This window comes from Protopterus annectens, chromosome 14.part0 (genome assembly GCF_019279795.1).
Source record: "Protopterus annectens isolate FY-2018-M chromosome 14.part0, PAN1.0, whole genome shotgun sequence".
NCBI lineage: Eukaryota > Metazoa > Chordata > Ceratodontiformes > Protopteridae > Protopterus > Protopterus annectens.
The window spans coordinates 781,393,666-781,417,629 of NC_056748.1; the positions used below are offsets into that span (position 1 = coordinate 781,393,666).

A 23,964-nucleotide genomic window follows, 5' to 3' on the forward strand; every position below is an offset into this window, starting at 1 on the left:
GGAGGACAGATCCACTGTTTCCCTTTATAAAAAGGAAAAAAAAAAGATTTAAATTGTTGCATACTTCTTGTATGATGCAGTATGAAGAGGATCCTTTTGATTAATCTAACTTCCTGCTAACGGTCGCACTTCACAACACTCAAGATACCAGTCTTGTAAACAAAACATTATTCTGGCAAAATAATTCAAATGCAAGTGGGAAATTCAAGTGAAACAGTATTAACATTTTAGAAAATACACCAGTATTAATATGTTAGCTGTCAGAATGATTCAAAATAGCTGACAAATACCCATCAGAACTGAATTTCCTGACAGAGACACTGATTTCCTGATTGTCAGGAAAATTTGCTGGCAGGTGGCAGCCCTAGTAGAGCACTGTGGGAGAAGGGGAGGAGTTAGAGTCTGGGAAGGTTTTAGGTACTGACTAGTGCCTGCACCTACCACTCCTGTGGTTTGACGTGGACAGATACAGGTCATGAAGTTCTATCATTGTGTTAAGTACATAACTAACTTTTACTTTTAAAGTTCGTTTTCAAACTTGCAGTATAGTGCCTTGAGCTTACAATAGATTTAATATAAAAACATGCAAAATATGCAGAAATGACTTGAAAGGTTATACGTACTGACCCACATAAATGCTGCAGAGATGCATGTATAAGCATTCATTACCTGAGGTTTTTATTTGCAGGTATGTGCTATACAGTTGTAGGTACCTGTGTCTCTGTACATTGTGGCGACTGTTTGTTTATTTATTTATTAAATTTGTTATGTAAACTGTTCTGTAGTTCCTTTTTTAGTCATGACTCAAGCCAGGAAAGCAGCCACAACAAAAAGCAATTATAACAAAGAATAGAACTTGAATATGGGACAAAACATAAACAATCATAATAAAAATACAAGCTGAATTTGCAAAAAAAAAAAAAAAAAAAAAAAAACCCCAAAACATGGGCTAACATTTAGCCAGAGTACATTACGTATATTTTAATTGTATTCATATATTGAAATAATACATCTGAATCTATGGGCCATTCCAAATGATACCTATTTGTGTGTAATATTATGTTAGTGTAACTTTAGAACCTGCTATGTGAGAAAATGTGTACATGAGTCAGATCACTGTGAGTGCAGTTTTCTGTCTGAAAATTTGTTTTGATAAACAGGTAAATTTCTTCAAACCAATGACACTTCTGCAGGGGTGACCATGAGAAAACTCCATTCTAACAGTTTAAGGACAGTTTTATATAGCCAATGAATGCAAGCAGTATGTCTTAATGCATTGAGTCAAAAATGCCAAGGATGACACTTCTTTTATTCAGAAACTCTTTTGCATAGCAAACTGAGCTCCAAACAACAATAGTAAGTTCTACACTTAGGTTAGTTGTAAGGGTGTGGATATGTTGTCCTGTTAAAACTAAAATAAAATAAAAAAACAGAACAAGAGGCATTATGCAGTTATTGCATTATACTGAGCATTATTTGAATTTGTTTTTGAGAAGCAGAGTATTTGCAATCCAGAAAAAAAAAATTAGACCTATAGAATGGCTGGACTGCACAGCACTGTAAATGCTGGCAGTAACAGCAGATTGTTTGGGAAGGGAACTTCTTAAAGGTGTTAAATATAAAACTGTGAGATGAATATGCTGTTACAATTGACATGTGCTGGTAAATCGTTTGTAGACATAAATCGTATTCTGATTGACAAGATGCAGGCTACCTAAAGATTCTTGGCTTCTTCCTTGTGTATTCTCTCTGAGTGCAAGACTGATATTCTCCACATTTGTATCATTTGACTGCAGTATTACTTAAAAAAAAAAGGAATGGTGGCACCTGAGGAAGTTGTATACACTTGGTCTGAGGAGTCTGACACTGTCTCCCCTCCTGCATCAGTTTTTGTTTTTCTGTAGAATAATATTAAAATCTAAAGCATTAACAAAATATTGAACATTATTAGCTTCCTTATATACAGGCCAGGACCATGGTTCAGAGGGAGTAAGCCCTGACTGTGACTCAGATGACCCAAGTTCGGCTAACAACTTGGTTGCAAGGAGGACATGGACAGTGGGGAATGAGAAGGTGCTTCTTGTATCATGGAAGGGAGAGGCACTGTCAAAGGAGGGCGCGTGCTTCCATTTTTGAAATGAGGCAGTGTTGAACACACCTAACTATATACTGTGAACACTTCAGCAGTCTGCAGCATTACTAAGTATGGTATTATGTATGCTGTACAGAAAATAAAACTTCCTTGGTAGCAGTGCAGCATTGTCCTAGGATGCCTCAATCTCCATTCTGGCGCTAAACCTGGATTAGGTTTGAGGTATGGTAAAGTCAAGTTCAACAGAACAAGTGGTTCAGGAGAGGCATCAGGAGGGGAGAAGCCTAACAAAATGCGACACATGCAGCTGAGAGCCACACTTTGTAAGTTGACCTCACTGAGATACAAGTTAGGCAAGGTCACAGCATCAGACAGGGTTGAGGGGGCTCTGATTTGTAACTGGCATGCTAACAACCCAGTACTCATTGTGTTTCTGGCAGCAACTGGACACAGTCCCGATTGCTGCCGTAATGGCAGCATTAGGAGGGAAACAACAGCTGGCACAACAGCCTGAATTTGAAAGGGGAATCATTGCATTCGTTTGGCTGTTTTCAAGTCAGCCTAGTTAGGGATGATGAGAATCTTAATTTTCTTTTTCCTTTCTCTCTCTCTCTGTCTCTGTCTCTCTCTCTCTCTCTCTCTCTCTCTCTCTCTGTCTCTCTCTCTCTGTCTCTCTCTCTCTCTCTCTCTGTCTCTCTCTCTCTCTGTCTCTCTCTCTCTCTGTCTCTCTCTCTCTCTCTCTCTCTCTCTCTCTCTCTCTCTCTGTCTCTCTCTCTCTCTCTCTCTCTCTCTCTCTCTCTCTCTCTCTCTGTCTCTCTCTGTCTCTCTCTCTCTCTGTCTCTCTCTCTCTCTCTCTCTCTCTCTCTCTCTCTCTCTCTCTGTCTCTCTCTCTCTCTCTCTCTCTCTCTCTCTCTCTCTCTCTCTCTCTCTCTGTCTCTCTCTCTCTCTCTCTCTCTCTCTCTCTCTCTCTCTCTCTCTGTCTCTCTCTCTCTCTCTCTCTGTCTCTCTCTCTCTCTCTCTCTCTCTCTCTCTGTCTCTCTCTCTCTCTCTCTCTCTCTCTCTCTCTCTCTGTCTCTCTCTCTCTCTCTCTCTCTCTCTCTCTCTCTCTCTCTCTCTCTCTCTCTCTCTCTGTCTCTCTCTCTCTCTCTCTGTCTCTCTCTCTGTCTCTCTCTCTCTCTCTCTCTCTCTCTCTCTCTCTCTCTCTCTCTCTCTCTGTCTCTCTCTCTCTCTCTCTGTCTCTCTCTCTCTCTCTCTCTGTCTCTCTCTCTCTCTCTCTCTCTGTCTCTCTCTCTCTCTCTCTCTCTCTCTCTCTCTCTCTCTCTGTCTCTCTCTCTCTCTCTCTCTCTCTCTCTCTCTCTCTCTCTCTCTCCCTCTCTCTCTCTCTCTCTCTCTCTCTCTCTCTCTCTCTCTCTCTCTCTGTCTCTCTCTCTCTCTCTCTCTCTCTCTCTCTCTCTCTCTCTCTCTCTGTCTCTCTCTCTCTGTCTCTCTCTGTCTCTCTCTCTCTCTCTCTCTCTCTCTCTCTCTCTGTCTCTCTCTCTCTCTCTGTCTCTCTCTCTCTCTCTCTCTCTCTCTCTCTCTGTCTCTCTCTCTCTCTCTCTCTCTCTCTCTCTCTCTGTCTCTCTCTCTCTCTCTGTCTCTCTCTCTCTCTCTCTCTCTGTCTCTCTCTCTCTCTCTCTCTGTCTCTCTCTCTCTCTCTCTCTCTCTCTCTCTCTCTCTCTCTCTCTCTCTCTCTCTGTCTCTCTCTCTCTCTCTCTCTGTCTCTCTCTCTCTCTCTGTCTCTCTCTCTCTCTCTGTCTCTCTCTCTGTCTCTCTCTCTCTCTCTCTGTCTCTCTCTCTCTCTCTCTCTCTCTCTCTCTCTCTCTCTCTCTCTCTCTCTCTCTCTCTCTGTCTCTCTCTCTCTCTGTCTCTCTCTCTCTCTCTGTCTCTCTCTCTCTCTCTCTCTCTATCCCTTCCTCTCTCACTTACTCTCTGTCTCTCTATTGTTTTGCTTCACTGTAAATGCAGAGCCTCATTCTGTGAGTTGGTGTCAGTAGCTCACCAGGCTGACTTCAAACATCTGTATAAGTAAGTTAAGTCACAGTGACTTTCAGGCAGCTAAAAGTAAATAATACAGACTTTCCTGTTTATTACACACTATACAGCTGGAAGTGTTGCAGATCACCAGCCCAATAACAGCACCAGTTGCTCCTGGCGTTATTAACAATGCATTCATTCAGTAGAGGTGGAAGGTGTATGACCAGGGAGAAGTGTAGCATCAAGATAGATGTTTCTGGATCAAATGGTAAATTATAAAAAAACAATAACTTATTTTCCACACAACTTCCTAATAACAGACAAAGTCACATAGAGGAAGTTAAAGGTATAATGGCAGAGATTTAGCCTGGATGTAAACTCATCAAGAGGTAATGCATCAAATTCATTAGCTCAAATGGAGGAGCACTGGCATAGCATGCAAGAGGTAGCAGGATCGATCAAAACATGTTGGAGGGACAGGTATGTGTCACATACTTTACCCATATTCTGGAATAGACTCCCCATTCATGTGACACAAAGCTGTTTCCTAAGCCTATTCAAATGCAGTTTGGACTAATGGATGGGAAATCGAAAATTCACCTCTGGCTTGTTGCCTGTGGCCTTTATGGACAGGGGCAGTTTGTAGTATACATATATATATATATATATATATATATATATATATATATATATATATATATATATATATATAGCTATACCAGAGCTATTCTAGTTCTTAGGCATTGATAATTGGAAAAAGTGGCTAGGCTTTAAAATGGCTATAGTGCCATTTGCTTAGTAACCTGCTATGATCCTATGATCGTGGCCGCAAATCTCTGTTTTACTCATTTGTCTTATTGAAAGTATTTGACTAACAGTTTGTCAAGGAAATCGCTGCCTGACAGCTAGCAAATTTCATATAAAGGTCACTGTTTTGCAGAGGGCAAGCCCCTCTGAACCCCTTCTTGAAAGACAGTAACCCTCACACCTAATGTGATTTATATATATCAACTCCAAGGTTACATAGTCGCAGAGAATAAGAGACAGTCCAGACTGTGTGTATGAGTGTTCTTCATCTATGATTGTGATTTTACTTTGTCATTTTCAAAATGCCATTCAAAAACCGGGACAGCTTATTAAAGGAAATCAGCAAACTGGCACTCCATGTGTTGTCCTGATATTAGGTGGTCTGCTGCTATGGCTAAACCTGAAAAAAAATTATGATTTTTGTATTAAATACAGCATTGCGAAGTTCATAGAATTATACACAACTCTCAAAGGGTTAAGAGATTTTAAATTTCTAGAAATAGCCTTTGATGACATATGAAGCAAAGACGTGGCTTTTAAAAATAGTGGAAGAATGCTGCACATAGTTGTGAATGGGTATGAACGAGGAATGGGATAAAGGGCAACCCTCTTAAACAGATTAAATTGAGTGCTGAAGTAAGGGATGCTTATGCTTATTTAGAAGCCAGATTGCTGTTTAAATGTAATGGTTTAACCAAGGTGTAAAAAAGAAAACGAATGGTTAGAAAAAGAACTTGGTGATTAAAGAATTGAAGAAAGTAAAGTAAAACCTTTGGGACTAGAAGAATATATATATATATATATATATATATATATATATATATATATATATATATATATATATATATTCTTTTGGAAGAGGAATGGCCATAAAACCAGTGATGCAGAAGGTAGAAATGATGCTAAGGTACATTACCACTGGGATTTAAATGGTCCTTAACCAGATGCTGAAGTACATTACCATTGGGATTTATATGGTCCTTAACCAGATGCTGAAGAAGTAACATGTAAATGTAAGTGACACTGCTGAATTTAGACCATAATTCTTCTGATTTCACAAGCCCCTCTCATTGTAGCCACACAGTCAGTTGTGGGTTTGCAGGACAACCCTCCAAGGTAAAATTGGTTAAAATAACAGGCAAGAAGATGGGCAGGTTTGGAGAGGTTGATTGAGGAAAGGACCCACATGAACTAACGATGCATTTTACTTAAAATAATTGTGACTGATGAACTTTTATCCATTGGGTTGTTTTTATGTAATTAATAACTATGAAAGTATTCTGGCAAATACATTAACAATAAATACAGCTGGTTTTATTTTACCAAATTAGCAAATTGCTGTTTAATTTTTGTTTCTTTTTGTTTCCAAGCAATATCAGCTTAAAGCTAAGTGTTATCATTTGATATGGAAATTGCATTTGTTATACTATTTAATTAGTACTAATAGGGAAAGTGATGAATCTGAGAATGGGCAGATTGAAATTATATTGCATTATGATACAAATACATTTGGTAGCAGCACATGTGGTGAAGAAAATACTGTTTCTTGTGAATCTGACATGACAGGGTGTTAACATGTTAAAAAGATGTTATTTTCGTTTTTTTTGCAGATTTTTCTTATAAGACAGCAACGGAATACCACCTTTTGGTAAGCAATACATTAATGCCTTTCAGGTAACTATGACATTATTTTATTACTAATGCTTTAAAGAAACATAAAAAGTAACAGAGAGGTTATAATATAACTGCAGGATCTTAAGAACCTAAGAGCATAAATAGTGTTCTTCTTCTTATTATTATTATTAATCCATCTGATAGAGATGGAATTACATTGTGGTATCAGTGTTAACCATTATTTGTAAATGTCATGTAACATCTTACAAATACTAAAGTATGCTGCATAGTGGACCAGTTAAAAGAATTTTTAGATAATTATGTTAATATGAAATTCTTTTCTGACAGTGGCTATAAAGATTTAGAAAAGTCTGACAGTACAACCTCAACCATTTATTGTCTGCAAAGACACATAAAATCCAGATCATTTATGTCCTCTGGAAAGGCCCAAAACCCAGAATTAGTTGACAGAAACTCTTTATTCCGCATTTATATCACGTTATCGAAAGATGAAAATAGCGAACGCTATTTCATCGGCCCCAAAACATCTAAACATGAAAATATCGAACATTCAGAACAGTGAATTTTTTCCCATGGAAAAAAATTCGCTGCTCCGAAACACATACACACAACATAAGCACATCAAACAAACAGCAACCACACACATACACTTAAATTCCTACATCTAATGCTACACTAAACTAAATATACACTACTATCTACCCACTTACCTTAACCCAAACCCTAACCCTAAGGTCCGTCACTAATGCACACTCACCTAACCCGCGCCCTGACCCTAACTCACTTAACCCACCCCTAACAATAACTTACAAACAATCGCACACTTACTTGAACCCAACCCGTAACTTTCCACCACAGCGCTAAGAATAGCGAAGCCACAGAAACGGCCAACCAAATTCTTTCCCAAGGAAAGAATTCGTTGTTCTGCAGCTTCGCTATTCTTAGCGTTTGCTGAATAGTGTTCAATATCAGCACATTCGAAATTTTAATACTTCGATATTCTGATATAGACCCTTTATTCCAGCCATATACTGTGCATTTGGTGGGCCTCGCATAGCAAGTTATGGTTGGGCAGTGATGAGTTGATAGTGAACTTTAGTATAAAAGCTAGACACTCTCCTGAAGTCAGAATGGCTCACCTCAGAAACTTTTCTGAAACTCGGGTTACAGCTTCACCAACATCTAGGCTATCATACAAGGTATGGGACTTGGGGGAGGGGCTTGGATGCTTTGATTTCTGTGGTTTGATGGATTTAGTATGTCAGAAGCTTCACAATGGTGAGTTAGGTTGACCCCTGCATTGTTCACTTATTACTGGTGATGGAAAAGAGATTGTGTGGTATAACTGCATCGCAGCTGGAAGTAATTTTGTTTCTGATATGTGACGTGTGTCTAATGCTGGAGTATATACATGAGCAGAGATCAAACACCAGTTCCCTGGTTTACTAGTGTGTGTGTGGGGGGGGCAGTGCTTGCTATTGTAAGCATGTCTTACTGGTAAGCTGACACTTGATATCTCTTTTTATGCACACAGTCTGATACTTCAAAACCCCTGTTTTGGGGTATGCTTCAGGCTAAAGCACCCAGACTGGGAATAGTATATGTGCCTATTAAAAAGTAATCCAAGGAACTACCAGGGTATTATTTGATTAAATGGAATGCCTTGCTCCTGCCCCATGTCTAGAGAGGAATGGGATAAATGTCTCGCTAGATTTGGGTGGCAGATTGGCCAGTATTAGCACAATATTTCCCATATGAAGTTAATATTCTATTGGCATTACACCCCTGTTAAGCTACATGGCTTAGGCTTGATCAGCACTCCTATTTGTTGACACTGAGGGCAGTTGGAAGCACACTATCCCCACTGACTTGGGGAATGTCCCAAGGTATGGCAACATTGGGATAGGTTAGCCAAAGGAATTGCATGGGAGTTGGAAGCACACTATCCCCACTGACTTGGGGAATGTCCCAAGGTATGGCATCATTAGGATTGGTTAGCCAAAAGAATTGTATGGGAGTTGGAAGTACACTATCCCCACTGACTTGGGGAGTGTCTCAAGGTATGGCACCATTGGGATAGGTTAACCAAAGGAATTATATGGGATTTGGAAGCACACTATCCCCACTTACTTGGGGAATGCACCAAGGTATGGTACTATTGGGATAGGTTAGCCAAAGGAATTGTATAGGCCCTTTGGGTTTCTATCCTGTCATGAGAAAATCTCAAATTTTGCCCGTTAGGTTCAAGTGATGAACTTAGCTCACTTTTGTTTCTTGTAGATATTTGGATCAGTACTGTGGTTGCTACTTTTTTAACTATGCTGTATCTATGTATGTTTGTACATGGGAAACAATGCAGTACACACAAGCTCACTGAATTGCATAAGTTTCAACATAAGCTTAGTAACGGTAGTGTATATGATTGGATATGCATAATATAAATTATCGGCTGACTTAGGCATGTCACCACATATTAGGCCATCAACTTAGCCAAGACAATTTTAAGATGTACATGCGTGCAATCCAAGATTAATTGTCTGCTCATACACTTTCTTTTAACTATGTCATTTTGGGGATATTCATTATTAAGTTATCAATTACTTCTTTCTTCCTGTAGCACTTAATGCATATTTGTTTTATTTTGTTGTTTATCTTTGCAAATATGCTTGATACATTCATTAAAATGTTTTGATTGAAATAAAAGGATTTTAATAAAAAGAAAGAGTAAAAAATAAATAAAATTCAGATTATCCACCTTGCAAACCAGATATCTCAGGATATAATTGTTACTACAGTGTGAAAATAGCGGACTCCAAGTCAGACTGCTGACCAGTCATGAGTGGAGTCCCACAGGGATCGGTCCTGAGTCCTCTCCAGTTTGGCATTTACTTCTCAGAAGTCCAGGCCAACATGGATGGACTCTAGCTGACCACGTTCACAGACGACTGCAAGCTGGGAGCCATTATTAACTCCCCAAGTGATGTAGACATCCTACAGAAAGGCCTCATTGAGACCATGGCCTTAAGCTTAATGCCAAAAATGCGTCATCATCCCCTTTGGGAAAAACTCAGTTCCCAGTAATTGCCACATCGGAGGGAGCCCACTGAACACTGAAGGCATTATAAGAGATCTGGGGACACAGGTTGACAGCAACCTCTCCTTCGACCACCACATTGCCACTTTGGTTAGAAAGTCCTATGTGGCACATCTCATTACGAAGGGTTTTGCATCCAGGAAGAAAGAGGTCATCATCTTTGTCTACTCTTCCTTCATTAGTCCAGTTATTGAGTATAATGCCGTATTTGGCATGTACCTCACTAGACACCTGCTTCAGCTGGAAAGACCACAGAGGTAGATCAGGAAGAGGATCATAGGCCTTAAACACATGTCCTACACGGACAGACTAAAAACACTTCAGCTATTCTCTGTCTCCTATCATCTACTAAGAGGCGATCTCTGCTTGACTTACAAAGCCATGTCTGACCCAGGTCTGTTAGAAATGCTACATCTAAAGAAATCCCAATCCCTCAGCACCACACTCTCCAGATACCTCAACCTCATTACCACAATCAACAGAGCATGCTGGAGGGACAGGTACATAACCCAGAGACTGCCCATGCTCTGGAATAGATTTCCCATACATGTCAAGCAGAGCACCTCACTGGCCCTCTTCAAGAGATAATCTTAATGAGTGGATGGGAAATAGAAAGTTCACCATGGGGGTCCAGTGGCTTTACTTGATAGAGGCACTGGGAACTAATGTCGGGTGGCACGATGCCAGGGTGCTTCAGTGGGCTAGGCTTGTAAAGGCTCCAGGGCCATTAGCCTAGTACACACCTATGAACCTATGTAGAACAGGATGGAAAGTTAACTGCCAACTAAGGATGGATGTAATAAATCTTGAATAGTATTTAAGAGATACTGCTAAGTTGCTATATCTTATAAAGGAACTCAAATGGTATGAATCTTGTTAATGGGAAGATAAAGGATTGCCATAAAATCATTGAGAGTGTGATTTGCATGTGTTAAAATGAAGTGATGTGATTGTGTTGGTGCCCCCAGTGGGAAGTTAGTCTGTGTCATTGTGGGGGAGGACACTGGGCTTGGTTGTCCCACTGAGGTGCTATGCTCAGTGCATACTAGTGTATTCTCAAAGAGTAGTACACACGTTTTATAACATCATGTTATATTCATACTGTTTGTGAGCCAACGCTGTGCTCAGCCTTAGTACACTGGACACAGCTTCAGTGTTTTTTGCAGATCATTGTTCTTAAACTGTTTGCAGCCTACAGCTGTACTGAAGTAAATATTTCCCTGTCCTTCTCACTGTATACTCCTGCTCTGGATTGTTCTTAAACTCTGTAGCCTGCAGTTGTACTGAAGTAAATATTTGCCTGTCCTTCTCACTGTATGCTCCTATTTCACAACTTTGTGAATCACAGGTATTGCTGCTGCACTCATTTGCATACCACATTTGCACCTGGCACCTATCATAAACTATGTACTGTGGGGGTTGGGGCATGTGTTTGAGTTGTGTAAGGTTCGGTTGTGTGACTTTTGCCACATACCATCCTCGTGGAATTGTGAACCATGTCTTTGAATCAAATTAATGTTAAGGGAATTAAGTGCTTAACTATGATTATTATTGGTCATGTGAGGAATAAATATTGTAAGAAGTCTACTGTGTCTGATCGAAATGATAAAAGTTCAAAAATGTCTTCACTCATAATGGCATAAAACTAACTCATTTGCACAGATGAGCAAAGTACATGAAGTTGAGTGTAAGTGTGAAGCAAAGCACCACAGAAAGCTATACCACAGCTCCTGTTCACTCTGTTTGTTTGTCTGTTAGGTAAATGGGTAGGTGGACTGGTCCATGGACACTTTTCATCTACAAACCAGGTGTTGATATACCAAGTTCTATAGTTTTTCAAAACTGATCAAGCAGACACTAAGTAAAGATTTACAGAGCTAAGTATAGAATTGTTCAGTACTTTTGCCATTATGTATACACCTCTGGGGCATATAGTTTGCATCATGTATACACCTCTGAGGCGTACAGTTTGCATCATGTATACACCTCTGGGGCGTACAGTTTGCATCATGTATACATCTCTGGGGCGTACAGCTCGCATCATGTATACACCTCTCGGGCATACAGTTTGCATCGTGTATACACCTCTGGGGCATACACTTTGCATCATTTGTACACCTCTGGGGTGTATAGTTTGCATCATGTATACACTTCCGGAACATACAGTTTGCATCATGTATACACCTCTGAGGCATACAGTTTGCATCAAGTGCACACCTCTGAGGCATACAGTTTGCATCATGTATACACCTCTGGGGCGTACAGTTTGCATCATGTATACACCTCTGGGGCATACAGTTTCCATCATGTATACAACTCTGGGGCATACAGTTTGCACATGAACATAAATCTAATGATGAGCAGAGTACAGCAGCTGACATAGAATGATGGTGGACAGTACAGTGATAAATGAGTTCACTTACATATTTTTATGCCAGGATCAGCAACTTAGAGAAAGAAGGAGCATTTAACAAAAACTACAAAAAAGTCTCACTTTTTCTCAGACACACTACAATTGCACTGACCACAACTTTGGTGTTTTGAATCCACACACACGTCACTGTAATATGCAGCACAGTAAAAAACAACTGGAAAACAAGCAACATAAATGTGAGCATTTAGGTACTAATAGAGTACCTAAAGGAAAATGTATTCTAGCCAAAATTTTAAAATAAATAAATAATGCTGATCTGTACCTTCAAGGTATACACTCTTAGCTTTGCAAATTCCTCTCTTAACTATCTTATTTCCTAAGAGCAAGAAAAATCTGTAGAGAATGAAATGAATTTCTGTCTTTCAGTTCAAAAAATATACAAAAAATGGTATAACATCTCAGATAATTAAAGAGTATATGAGCAAGATTTTATTAAAAAAAAAGATTGACTTAGTTGATATTGTAATAGTTATTATTTTATATAAGCATAACTGAGACTGTAATGATAATTGCATAAGAATGGAAATCTGTTTTGTTGCTGAATACTGTACAGTTATCTGTTAAAGCTGTTTCAGAAGAAGCTTGAAGTTGACCTCATTGGATGCCTTGACTATGACAGGCTGGTGTAGACTGACACCTCTGTGTCTGATGACCCAACTCACTTTTATACTCAAATACAAAACAACTTGCCTTTGACCGTATGGTTTTCTGATTTATTTGCTTGTCTACTTATGTATGTACTTTAAAGGATAGTGTTTCCATAAATAACTATTTCGTGACTGTAGCCACTTCATCCTTATGAAGAACATGCATTTTGGATTTAGAATCATATTTTTACTCTGACAGCTTCATTCTTTTACAGGACGTATAGTTTAATTTAAGACACATGGGGATACATTTTTTTTCATTAATTCTTATTTAATTATTTTATTACCAAGAAACAGTGGGCACTAGTGTCCATCAGTAGATAAGATCCCTGCCTCACAGCTGTGATGTCTGGGTTTTGATCCTGACCTCCAGTCACCATCTGTGTGGAGGTTCCATGTTCTCCATTTGGCTGTGCAGGTTTCTTCTGAGTACTTCAGTCTCAAGTCCCCTCTCAAAAAGTATGTTTTTGCTGAAAAGGATCCATGAAATAGCTAGCCCGTTTACTTAGTTAACAAAATATATGTAGAGAAAAAAATAAAAGGAGTTACACTTTATTATACACCTTCTTGGAGTACTAACTAAGCACATAAAAAAGTTAAATGGGTTATGCAATATGAAGTTAGACGTTGTAAGAATCGAACCCAGGGTTTCTAGATGCATCAGATGTGTTTGTAGCTCAGTATTCTATCGTCTTACACAATAGTGCTATCCCACATTTTAACCACATATGTGGAGATGTGTCAGACTGACTCAAGAGTTCCAGTATCAAAAACTACTATATTGTCTTCAGTGGAGCTTTGCACAGTGTATTTTGAAAGCTGTCTTTCAGACTTTCCATTTAGAGCTAGTTATTTAAGCCAAGCTTTTTGAGTTATTGTGAAACCTCATCATTTGGAATGTAATTCTTCTTCTTAAGATTTGTGACAAAGCTCCAAATAAAAACTAAAAGATTTGGGCTAATTACACTGACATGTTTAGAAGATGGATTCCTGCTGAATTACTGGTGTTAGAAATTAGCTGAAGAGTTGAAGCTATGGGGAAAAAAGATAGACTGCTTCTAGTTTGTTGACATCTTTCTTCCAGGAACACCATGTAGTATTCATGATTGCTAATGATTTGTATTCCAAAACTTCCGGGGCAGTACAAACAAAGTTTGTGCTTGCTGACTAGTAGCTACGCAGCACTGAGAACTAAGCTGTTTTGCTTCACTTAACTGTTGCAGGAAACAGGGCAGTACTGAGACAGTCACATGTTTGCAGACGTCACCGGTAGAGCTGCTGGTATTTTAGGGGCTTTCCTTTGCTGCTGTTTTGCTTTCCTGAAACATTTTTATCAAGCAGCTTGAGGTCAGACTGCACAAAACGCTTTTTCCTTTGAGTAACCAGTGCTGAAAAAAAATCACCTGAAGCTGGTATTCTTTATCATAGTTTGTCTGCTCTTAAAGAATGCATGTATTTTTAGATGTTAGAAGATGATATACTTCCTGAAGTTAGCTCTGTCGGAAATGCCACAGTAGAAGTGGATTCTAGTCCCTTTGCTCTATGAAACATTTATTTTTGTCACTGTGTATGGTTATTTGGGTGCTCTGTACTCTGACAGTTGCAATACTACTTAAAGCTGTTTCTTTTGTTGATATTATGTTGTAGAGTTACTCTTCTGTGAAAATGTTTTGTTTTGTTCTCAGCAGGAGAAAAGACAGTGGTTTTGTTGTACTGTGCACTCACAGTTGTATTTTATGTGTCAAGATTTTGTAGAACTGAGTTCAGATTTCCTTAGTGACCATACATAGTTAGAGCTCACTAATAGTAGTTAGGAAAAAAATCTGGTGGCTTTGAAGCATCAGGATGGTAACATTGTATGTCAAGTGTTAATGTTTATACTTCAGAGCACCAGGTTTCATGGTTCATTCCTGACCTTTGAACACTGTATAGGGTTTGGCTATGCTCTCTGTGTGGGATTTGTCCACTTACTTTGGATTCCAACTATATATATATATATATATATATATATATATATATATATATATATATATATATATATATATATGTGTGTGTGTATATATTTATAAGTACATTGCATTTGCCCTTTTTTCATTTACTTAGTTAAGATGAACTGCATTAAAAATAAATTATTATTAATTATGTAAACTCATAAAGCTTTTTTATAATTTAAGTTATTATTATTTTTTAATACTGTGCATGGAATGGATCCTATTTCTGAATCTAGGAATTTACAGAGTTCAAGAGAGCAGCACAGTCTAAGTGTGTGATAATTATCAGTAGTCCAGTGTTCAAAGCCTGAGCTGTATCCAGGGCTGCATCTTTCTGTACCTAGAAAGAAATTACCAGTAGCGTATGTTAAAATTCTTGAAAGTCTTTTATTAGTATTGTTGCTTATAGGACTACTGGAAGTCCAAGGATGCTATCAGTCCACAGTGCTGTGGTTTCTGCTTAGCTTATGTAGACTTGTGTTTTGTAATGTTGATTATTTGTACACATTAGATCAGGTGGAGTTCAATGCCTTGTGCCTAGTGAATAATAGCATAGGCTCTCACTTTACCGTGACCCTGCATTGTATTAAGCAGGTAATCAAAAAATTATGTTTTTTTATTTATTTATTTTTTCATTTATTTTACATTTGATTACTGGGAAATTCCAACTGGACACATGTCCTCTTCTTTTTCCGTGGAGGCCCGGGGAAAAAAGCTCCACATATTACATACAAGTTGATCAAACTTTTGAGTATATAATACATACAAGTTGGTAAACTTTTGAGAACATCATATATCACAGTAAGTTACATATATGTGACCATAGTACAGTGAAACAGATTCCATACAAACATTATATAGCTTCTATAGAGAGTTAGCTATAAGTACACATACAGTTTTTTTTTTTTTTTTTTTATGAGCAAAATGTACCACCTAATCATGAGAGCTTAAAGAACCTATGTATATATGGGAATTTAAAGTCAGCTTAGAAGAAGTAGTCGCATTACCTGAGAGAGACAGTTTAATCGGGAGCAGTGCAATGGCATAGCCACTTGTTTGGTAATTGAGTTTTTAAAGTAAGTTAAGGCTGTGGTAAATGTTATGTTAGGAGGTAGTGCATGCCTAATTTTGGCTATGTAGTTTGAGGAGAGGGCTTCTTCAGTGGTTATTTTTATAAGGGGTTTATTGACAGAGCTCTGGCACTGGAGAATGGCTGTAGTAGGGTTTGTAGGGCAGGTGTATTCTTGGGTTGATAAAAGATTTTTTGGGCTATTGTTAGTTGGTTAAAGAGTAATAGTTGGGGGAGTTCTAACCAGTTGAGTTGTCTGAGTGCAGAACAGTGGTGAGACCTAAAGGGTGAGTTTGCTGCATACGTGTCGATTTTGTTATAACAAGAGTCTACTTTTGTTAACTCAGTTTTTCTTAGGTTAGTTAATATGGGTGATGCATATTGTAGAGTTGAGATGAAATGGGATTGAGCTGTAGTAGTTTGTGTTTTTTGTAAGATACTGCTTGTTCCCATATAATGCACCGAGTTTTTTGTGTATTTTTTATGGTTTGGGATATGTGTTTGTCAAATCTCATGTTGCTGTCTATTTCTACTCCCGGTAGTTTGGTGTGAGGTTTATGTGAGATGACGGTGTTGTTTGTTGATACAGTGTGTTGAATATTGGGAGGGGAACAGTAGCTTTAGTGGGATGGCATAGCATGGGTTTGGACTTTTTGGGGTTTAGAATTAAGTGGGAGTTTGTTAGCCAGGTTTTATTTCCAGGAAGGACTCTTGTATTAGTGTTTGTAATTCGTGTAGGGTAGTAGCAGCACATTTTACTGTGGAATCATCTGCATACTGAATGACTGTGGCATGAGGGACTGAGGTATGAAGGTTGTTTGTAAATACAGAGAAGAGTAGAGGGCCTAATACAGAGCCTTGGAGAACTCCTATGGTCACTGGTGTAAGAAGTGAAAGATTTTGTTTCCACCGTACTGCTTGCTGGCACCCAGTTTGGTAGCCCTGAAACCGGGCAAGAGTAGACTGAGATAGATTCAACTCAGGGAGGGCATTTATTAAGTTTGCTGTGTGAGACCATATTGAAGGCTTTTGACAAGTCTAGAAAGATAGAAGATATGTATTTACTGTTGTTTCTGTGATAGTTAACAGTGTTAATAAATGGCATTAGTGCAGTGGTAGTACTGTGATATGGGCGGAAACTGTGCTGCATATTGATTAGTAGCTTGTTTGTATGCAGTAGTACATGATTTGCTTATGAACAATTCGCTCTAGTATCTTAGACAGAGGGGATAGGATTGCAGTTGGTCAGTAGTTAGACAGATCAGTTGAACTGCCTCTTTTATGGAGTGGAATAATGTGGGAAGTTTTCCAAATGGGTATTCAGATGTAGATCAGGTGATAAGAATGGATACTGGATAGGCAATTCCTTCAGCAGCAAGTCTTAAAAACTTTGCAGGTAAGTTGTCTGCAGCTAGATTTGTTGTTGTCTTTTGGCTTTTCCCGGTTAGGGGTCGCCACAGAGGAAATCCGGTCCGCTAATGATTAGCAGTAGATTTTGACGAACGCCGAGGTGCCAGCTCGACGTTCAACCTTCAAAGAAGGCACACCCATTTACGCATGTCTTTCGAATGCCCACCCAACCATGGGGAGGACATGCAGACGCCACACAGAAGGCACTCCCCGCTGTCTGCAGCTAGAGTAGTGGGCTTTAATTTCATAAGAAGTCTTTTTATAGTATTTGTTGAGGCAGGTTGAAGGGAGAAGGTGGTGCTTTTTCTCAGTGTAAGAGTGGCTGGAGTAGGAGTGGGGGTATGATTTTTAGAGAGGGTTAAAATAGTTTCTGTAAAGTATTTGTTGAACTGGGTAGCTATGTTGTCTAAGTTATTATTAGTAGTGGGGAGCGGGTGGCTTTGCCACGTAGGAGTATGTCATTTATTGCTGACCAGAATTTTTGTGGGTTATTTCAGTGTTTAGTTTGGATGTCAGAGTAGTAATTTATTTTTTCCTGTTTAATTTTAGTTTTTTTTCTTTTGCTTTGTTTCTCAGTTCTCAATATGTTTGCTTTGCAAATTTGTGATTTAGTTTTGTGCCAATGTTCCCAGGCTTTGTCCTTTGCTTTTAGCAGTGACGTAGTTTCTTTGTTTAGCCATGAGGCAAAGTTAGATTTAACTCTTATAATCCTAGGAGTAGCCTGTGTGTTTAAGATAGAGAGGAAGGTAGTATTAAAATATTCTACAACATCTTCTAGGAGAAGTAGTTTAAGTGGTGACCAGTTACAGTGTTTGAGGATGTTTATGAAGTCATTGGGGTTCAGGTGTTTTTTGTTCCTTATTTGCGTGTAAATGGAGTATTTAGTTGTGTTAATTCACTGTCTAAGTAGATTGGTTGGGAGATGGTCACGGAGGCTGTCAGGGAGACAGCCAGAGTGATGAGAGTGGGCTGGTTTATTTGTTAAGATCCATTTGAGAATGGAGTGCTTATTGGATGACTTGTCTACCCTAGTGGGGGTTTGAATGAGTTGGGTGAAGCCATAGAGGTTGATGTGATTAGTGGGATTAAGGGAATTGCAGTTTGACCAGTCAGTATTAAAATCACCAGTGATTATTGTTTCCTGCGGTAGTGAAACTGTGGTCCAGTTCAAAGTGTTTTCTAAAGTGTGGATGCTGTCCCCAGGTGGGCTATAGATTCCAATTATGCTTATATGTTTTTTTGTGTTCATGATAAGCTTTGCAAGTAGCACTTCAAAATTGTCAAAGGTAGGGGGTGATTTGATCTAAAGCGTCTAGGGAAAGGTGATTTTTAAAGAGTAAGGCTAAGCCACCACCTCTTTTACCAATTCTGTCTCGATGTATTATGTTATAACCTGGAGGAAGAATATCATTATTGGTAACACTGGGTTTAAGCCATGTTTCGATGATTAATACAATATCAGGTGAGTATAGAGAGAGGTTGGCGTGCAGCTCATGGACTTTGTTAGTGATACTTCTACTATTCATGTTTAATAGCAAGATATCCGTTTTGTTTCTGTGGGGGATTGTTGTTGGTTGCATGTGGTTGGTGGCATTTTGAGGATTTGCGTTTAGATTAATGTTTGGGTGAGGGTTTGGGTGAATGTCCCCACTGAGTATTAGTGTGGATGCTATACTAACTAAAGTCTTTAAGATTTTAACTATGTATCTATCATATTTTTGAGAAAATTTAGGAGTGTTGGGGTGAGGGAGTAGTGAATAGTGTGCATAATGAAATGTGGTAGTGTTAAGTATAAAGGAAGAAATAATAATGTTGATAAGTTTAATTTTTTTGGGTAGAGGGAAGAGGTAGATTGGAATGGAATATGTTCTAGTTTGGTTTGGTAAGAGGAGATGTGTATAGCTAGTGTTAAAATTATTAGAATAGCAGCATGTGTGTTATGTATAATTGCTTTCTATATTGTAGCTGAGGTTGGATGGGAGCAATATTTATTAGTTTGGTTGGAGTTTTGTTGTTAGGCATTGTAGTGGAATTGATGTAGTGAAGTGTGAGTTGTTTGTATTAGTATGAGTGAAGGAGGTGGGGTTTATAAATTAGTATTGGTTGTACTATATATGGTAGTATGTGGTGATTGTTTGATTTGGGTTGAGGGAGTGGTTATTTAAGAATAAATGTGGGGAAAGTGACGGTGGCTGTGAATGGGGGTAGGGTAAGGAAGTGAACTGAGATCAAACGTAGCGAGGGAGAATGGAGCAGTTTGGCCCAGGAGCTCAAGTACTGTGAATAAAAATAAACCATCAGCCAAGGAGCAGTGCAGCAATGATTAATGTCAGTATCTTTAGCTAAGATAGGTAAGGTAACAGTTGTCCAGTTTAGTACCTTATATCCGGTGACTGTAAGGGCTCAGTTAAGTAGGTATAAATTAACAAAGATGGGATACAGTAAGAAAAAAGGCAAGGGTTGTAAGATGAAACAGAGATGGGGAAGAAAGGGCAGGAGAAATTAGCGTCAGATGGTGTGCAAACAGCCAATAGGTAAAGCTAAGTATACTTTAAAGTAAGTAGTTTACATATGAATAATGTTAAGGCTGCTAAGGTACCACACCAGACTATATTGTAGAAGAGGGCTTTATTTTGTTTATTTTGAGCATTGGACATTCTGAGGTTCATTCCACAAGCAGGTTTAGCTGAGAAGATTGCAGCCTATAAAAAGAGAGAAGTAGGTGAATTTTTTTATGAGTGGATGGGAAAAGCAATAGAAATAAAAAGTGTGAGGAAAACATTTCAGTAGAAGGAAGAAAAGCAAAAGACAGACATTACTTAGTATAGTGTAGAGGTCAAATTAAAAGACACAGAAGTCAGCAATAATAATGCAATTACATAAACAATGAACAGCAGATATTATATTGGTAGCATATAGACTAGCTAAAGTTCATTATTTATAAATAACTGATTAAAAGAACAGATAACAGTCCATGAAACAATTCTTAAAAATAAAATGATGTAAACATTAGACTTTTCCCCAAAATACATGTAGGTCAGTTTGGGACCATAGCAGAGTTCTTAACACTACAGCACACCTTAACAACAGTTCAGAAACAGTAACGTGACAGGCAAGATTTGAATGGTGCTGGACTGATATTAGCAATTATGTACAACACCAGCGATTTAGGGGTAAAGGCCACTATTATCCTGTACCAGTAAATCGGTAGTCCCATAGAGGTACAAAGAAAAGTTAATGAAACATCTGTAATAAGTTTTTCTCCTTTGCAAAATTTTATATTAGAAAATGTTAAAAAATTTAGAAATTGATTATTGTTTTTTAATACCAGTAATAAAAGGGCAGATTTGCAGAAGTCAAAGTGATTTTGTCTCTCTGTATGTGAGGTAAGTGCCAAAAGTGTGTCAGGTTTTACCAAAATTGGTGCGTCAGTTCTAGTTGACCCATAACATTGTGCTGCTTTGAACTGCTCAGATTATGTTTAATTTAACTTTTGTGTTTTGTAGTATTTACTGTGAGGTGTGACACATCAGGCACATAAATTGGGCTCCTTAGTTTATACCAAAATAGCTAGAAATTCTGTCAAATTTGATGAGTCATACAAGAACATATATATGTATTATATATATATATATATATATATATATATATATATATATATATATATATATATATATATACATATACACATAACATACATATGGGGTCTACTTCAGTTGTATTTTTTCATTTTACATTTGTTTACAGGGAAAGTCCGACTGGACTGGCCCGGGGAGAAAAGCTCCAAGACATACAGAAAATAAAAATTTAACAATTTTACATAGAATTTCTTCAGAAATCTAAACAAAGTTGACATAGCATTTCTAAAAAGAAACAGATTACAGTTTATGGTATTTATACAGGATAGAGGAAAAACAGTTCAGGATTACTATTGAAAGGTATCAAAATCATACAAGCATAACAGTTTGAGCAGATTACTTTATATACAGTCTTTACAAGATTGGACAATATTTATAAGTTTGAACTTAAGGTATGCTAAAGGAAACTGTGTAATGAGACTGTAGAAGAGACAAGAAGAGTTTTTGTTTAGTTAGGATCTATCGAGTTTGGTGTGACTTAGATAGTGATGAAATCATTAGATAACTTGGTTTAGTCTGGGATAGTAATTTGCCCTGTCTGTTAGGTGACTTGGTTTATTCTAATTTAGTTATTTAGCCAGGTTCGGTACATGGACAGATCCATGTAGCAGACAGGTGGGCTTTTAGTAGTTTTTTGAATTGGACTATGTTCGTGTTGGATTTAATGTCTAGTGGAAGGCTGTTCCAGGCTTTGGTGAGAGCACAGGAGTAGAGGGATTCGCCAGTGAGGCTTTTGCTTTTTGTTATTTCTAATAGTGCCTTATTGCTAGAGTGAAGGGTCTGTTTATTAGAGTAGTGAACTAGTAGGCTATTTAGGGCTAGAGTTTTTTTCAGGCTGGTTTACTATTTGGTGAGCCATTTTGAGCTGGTTGCATTTTAGCAGCAAGGGGAATTCAAGCCATGAAAGTTTTCTGAGAGTATGGCAATGGTGGGATCTATAGTTGGCGCCTGTAGCAATCTTTGCTATTTTATTATAACAAGTTTCTAGTTTTGTTATATCTGATTTTCTTAGGATTTTCCAAGGATAGGGGATGCGACTCTGGTGTCGGCTGTGAGATAGTATTTGCTCCAGTAGAGGCACCGTAGTTTTTTGTGTACTTTTTTATGGATTGGGCTATATATGTCAAATAACATATTCTGGTGAATAGTAACCCTTAACAGCTTAGTACTAAAAACTGGAGTTATGATGGTGTTATTGGCTGAGGTAATTTTGAATGGAGGGGAGGTTCATGGTCTCTAGTCGAGTGAAACAGGATGAGTTTAGTTTTTTTGGGGTTCGGTATTAGTTGAGCATTAGTTATCCAAGCTTCTATAGCTGTGAATGATTGTTGAGTTATTATAGGTTCATTGGTAGGTATTTGTTCTATTTGGTGGAAGGTAGGAGCAGTGCATATTAGGGTTGAATTGTCTGCATGCTGTATGAGTGTGGTGTCTCTTGTAGCTGTATGTAGTTTGTTTGTGAAAACTTTAAAGAGGAGTGGGCCAAGGATAGAACCTTGTGGGACTCCTAGAGTAACGGGCAGAAGCGGGGAGAGTTTTTGTTGCCATAATACTGCTTGTTGACGGCCATCCAGATAGTCTTGAAACCAGGCTATTGTTGTTTGACTGAGGTTTAGTTCAGCTAGTACATTTAAGAGTTTGGTATGTGATATGGTGTCAGATGCTCTTGACAGATCAAGGGAAGTTGAGGAGACTAGATTACCTTCACTACGGACTTGGTTCATGGTATTGGTAAAACTTACAAGGACTGTGGTTGTAGTATGATTAGGTCAGAATCTGTGTTGTGAGGGACTTAGTAGATTGTTTGTTAATAGATATTGTAGCAGTTGTGAATGAATGCATTTTTCCAGGATTTTAGAAAGGGGAGACAGTATGGCTATTGGACGATAGTTAGATCTGTTGAGTTGCCGCCTTTCTGAAGTGGAAGTATATGTGTAGTTTTCCAGAGTTTGGGTGTTTTCTTTTCTGAGATAGAGCGGTTTATTAATATAAAGACAGGGACTGAGATGGCATCAGCTGCTATTTCCGGGTATTCAGCTGGCAGGTTATCTGCAGCCAGTGTCACTGGCTTGAGTTTTTTAAGATATTTTTTTACAGTAGCAGCAGGGACTGGTTGAAAATTAAAGATGTTGGGATTGTGAATTGGTGGGAGTAGAGGAGAGATGGGAGAGGAGTTAGTATTTATAAGGTCTAAAATAGATTCAGTAAAGTATTTGTTAAACTGGGTTGGAATATAATCCTTGGTATTGGATAAGTTTGGGGGTGGAGTGGTGGTTTGATCTGGACGCAGTATTTTATTCATGGGTGACCAAAACTTTTGGGGATGTTTCTGATGTTTTATTTGCATGTTTCTATAATGGTCTTTTTTGTCCTGCCTGATTTGTTTTTTGGCTGAGTTTCTGAGCTCTAGGTATTTTTGACGGTTTACAGTGTTTTTCTCTTTGTGCCATTTTTCCCAGGCTTTATCTCTTGTTTTGAGTAGTGATCTGGTTGTCTTAGTAAGCCAGGGAGTATACTTGGGTCTAATCTGTAATGTTCTGGGAGGGGCTAGTCTATTTAGGATGCTGATGAAGGTGGTGTTAAAGTATTGTACTGCTTCATCTAATGGGAGATAGCTAACTAGGTTCCATTTGGAATTTCTAAGTAAGGTTGTGAATTGTAGGGCATTAACGTTTGTGGTATTATGGATTTGATAGTATTTTGGTGTTTTAGAAGGGTTTAGTAGTCTGAGAAGAAAGGTAGGGAGGTGATCAGTAAGGCTGTCAGGTAGACAGCCAGAAATTTGTGTGGTATTGGGATGGTTAGTTAAGATCCAGTCCAGTACTGTCGCTTTGTTAGTTCTTTTATCAATTCTAGTAGGGGTTTTGATTAGTTGTGAGTAGCCATGGAGCTTAATATGGCTTGTAGGGATTGACGCATTAAAGGCATTTCAATCTATGTTAAAGTCCCCTGCTATGATAGTTTCTTGAGGCAGGATGATGGATGACCATTGTAATATATGTTCCATTGTAGGGATATTGTGGCCAGGTGGGATGTAAATGCCTATAATATTTAGATTTTTTTTTAGTTTAGATGGAGTTTGGTTAGTATTAGCTCTGCATTGTGGAAGTTAGGGGTGTCTATGTTTAGAAGTT

General features: G+C 38.4%; 1 protein-coding gene across 3 annotated transcripts in view; it reads left to right on the forward strand.

Annotated features, from left to right (window-relative positions):
* The window catches only part of NFKB2 (nuclear factor kappa B subunit 2), a 396,915-nt gene that overhangs the window by 133,569 nt on the left and 239,382 nt on the right, over positions 1-23,964 (forward strand). Inside the window, exon 2 of one of the 3 annotated variants that reach the window (XM_044056528.1) lies at positions 6,523-6,586. In XM_044056528.1, the coding sequence (XP_043912463.1) occupies positions 6,576-6,586 (11 nt within the window). In that variant the 5' untranslated portion in view covers positions 6,523-6,575. Of the gene's footprint in view, positions 1-6,522; positions 6,587-14,028; positions 14,135-23,964 lie in introns of those variants that run through there. The other 2 variants (XM_044056530.1, XM_044056529.1) reach the window with 2 other exon arrangements.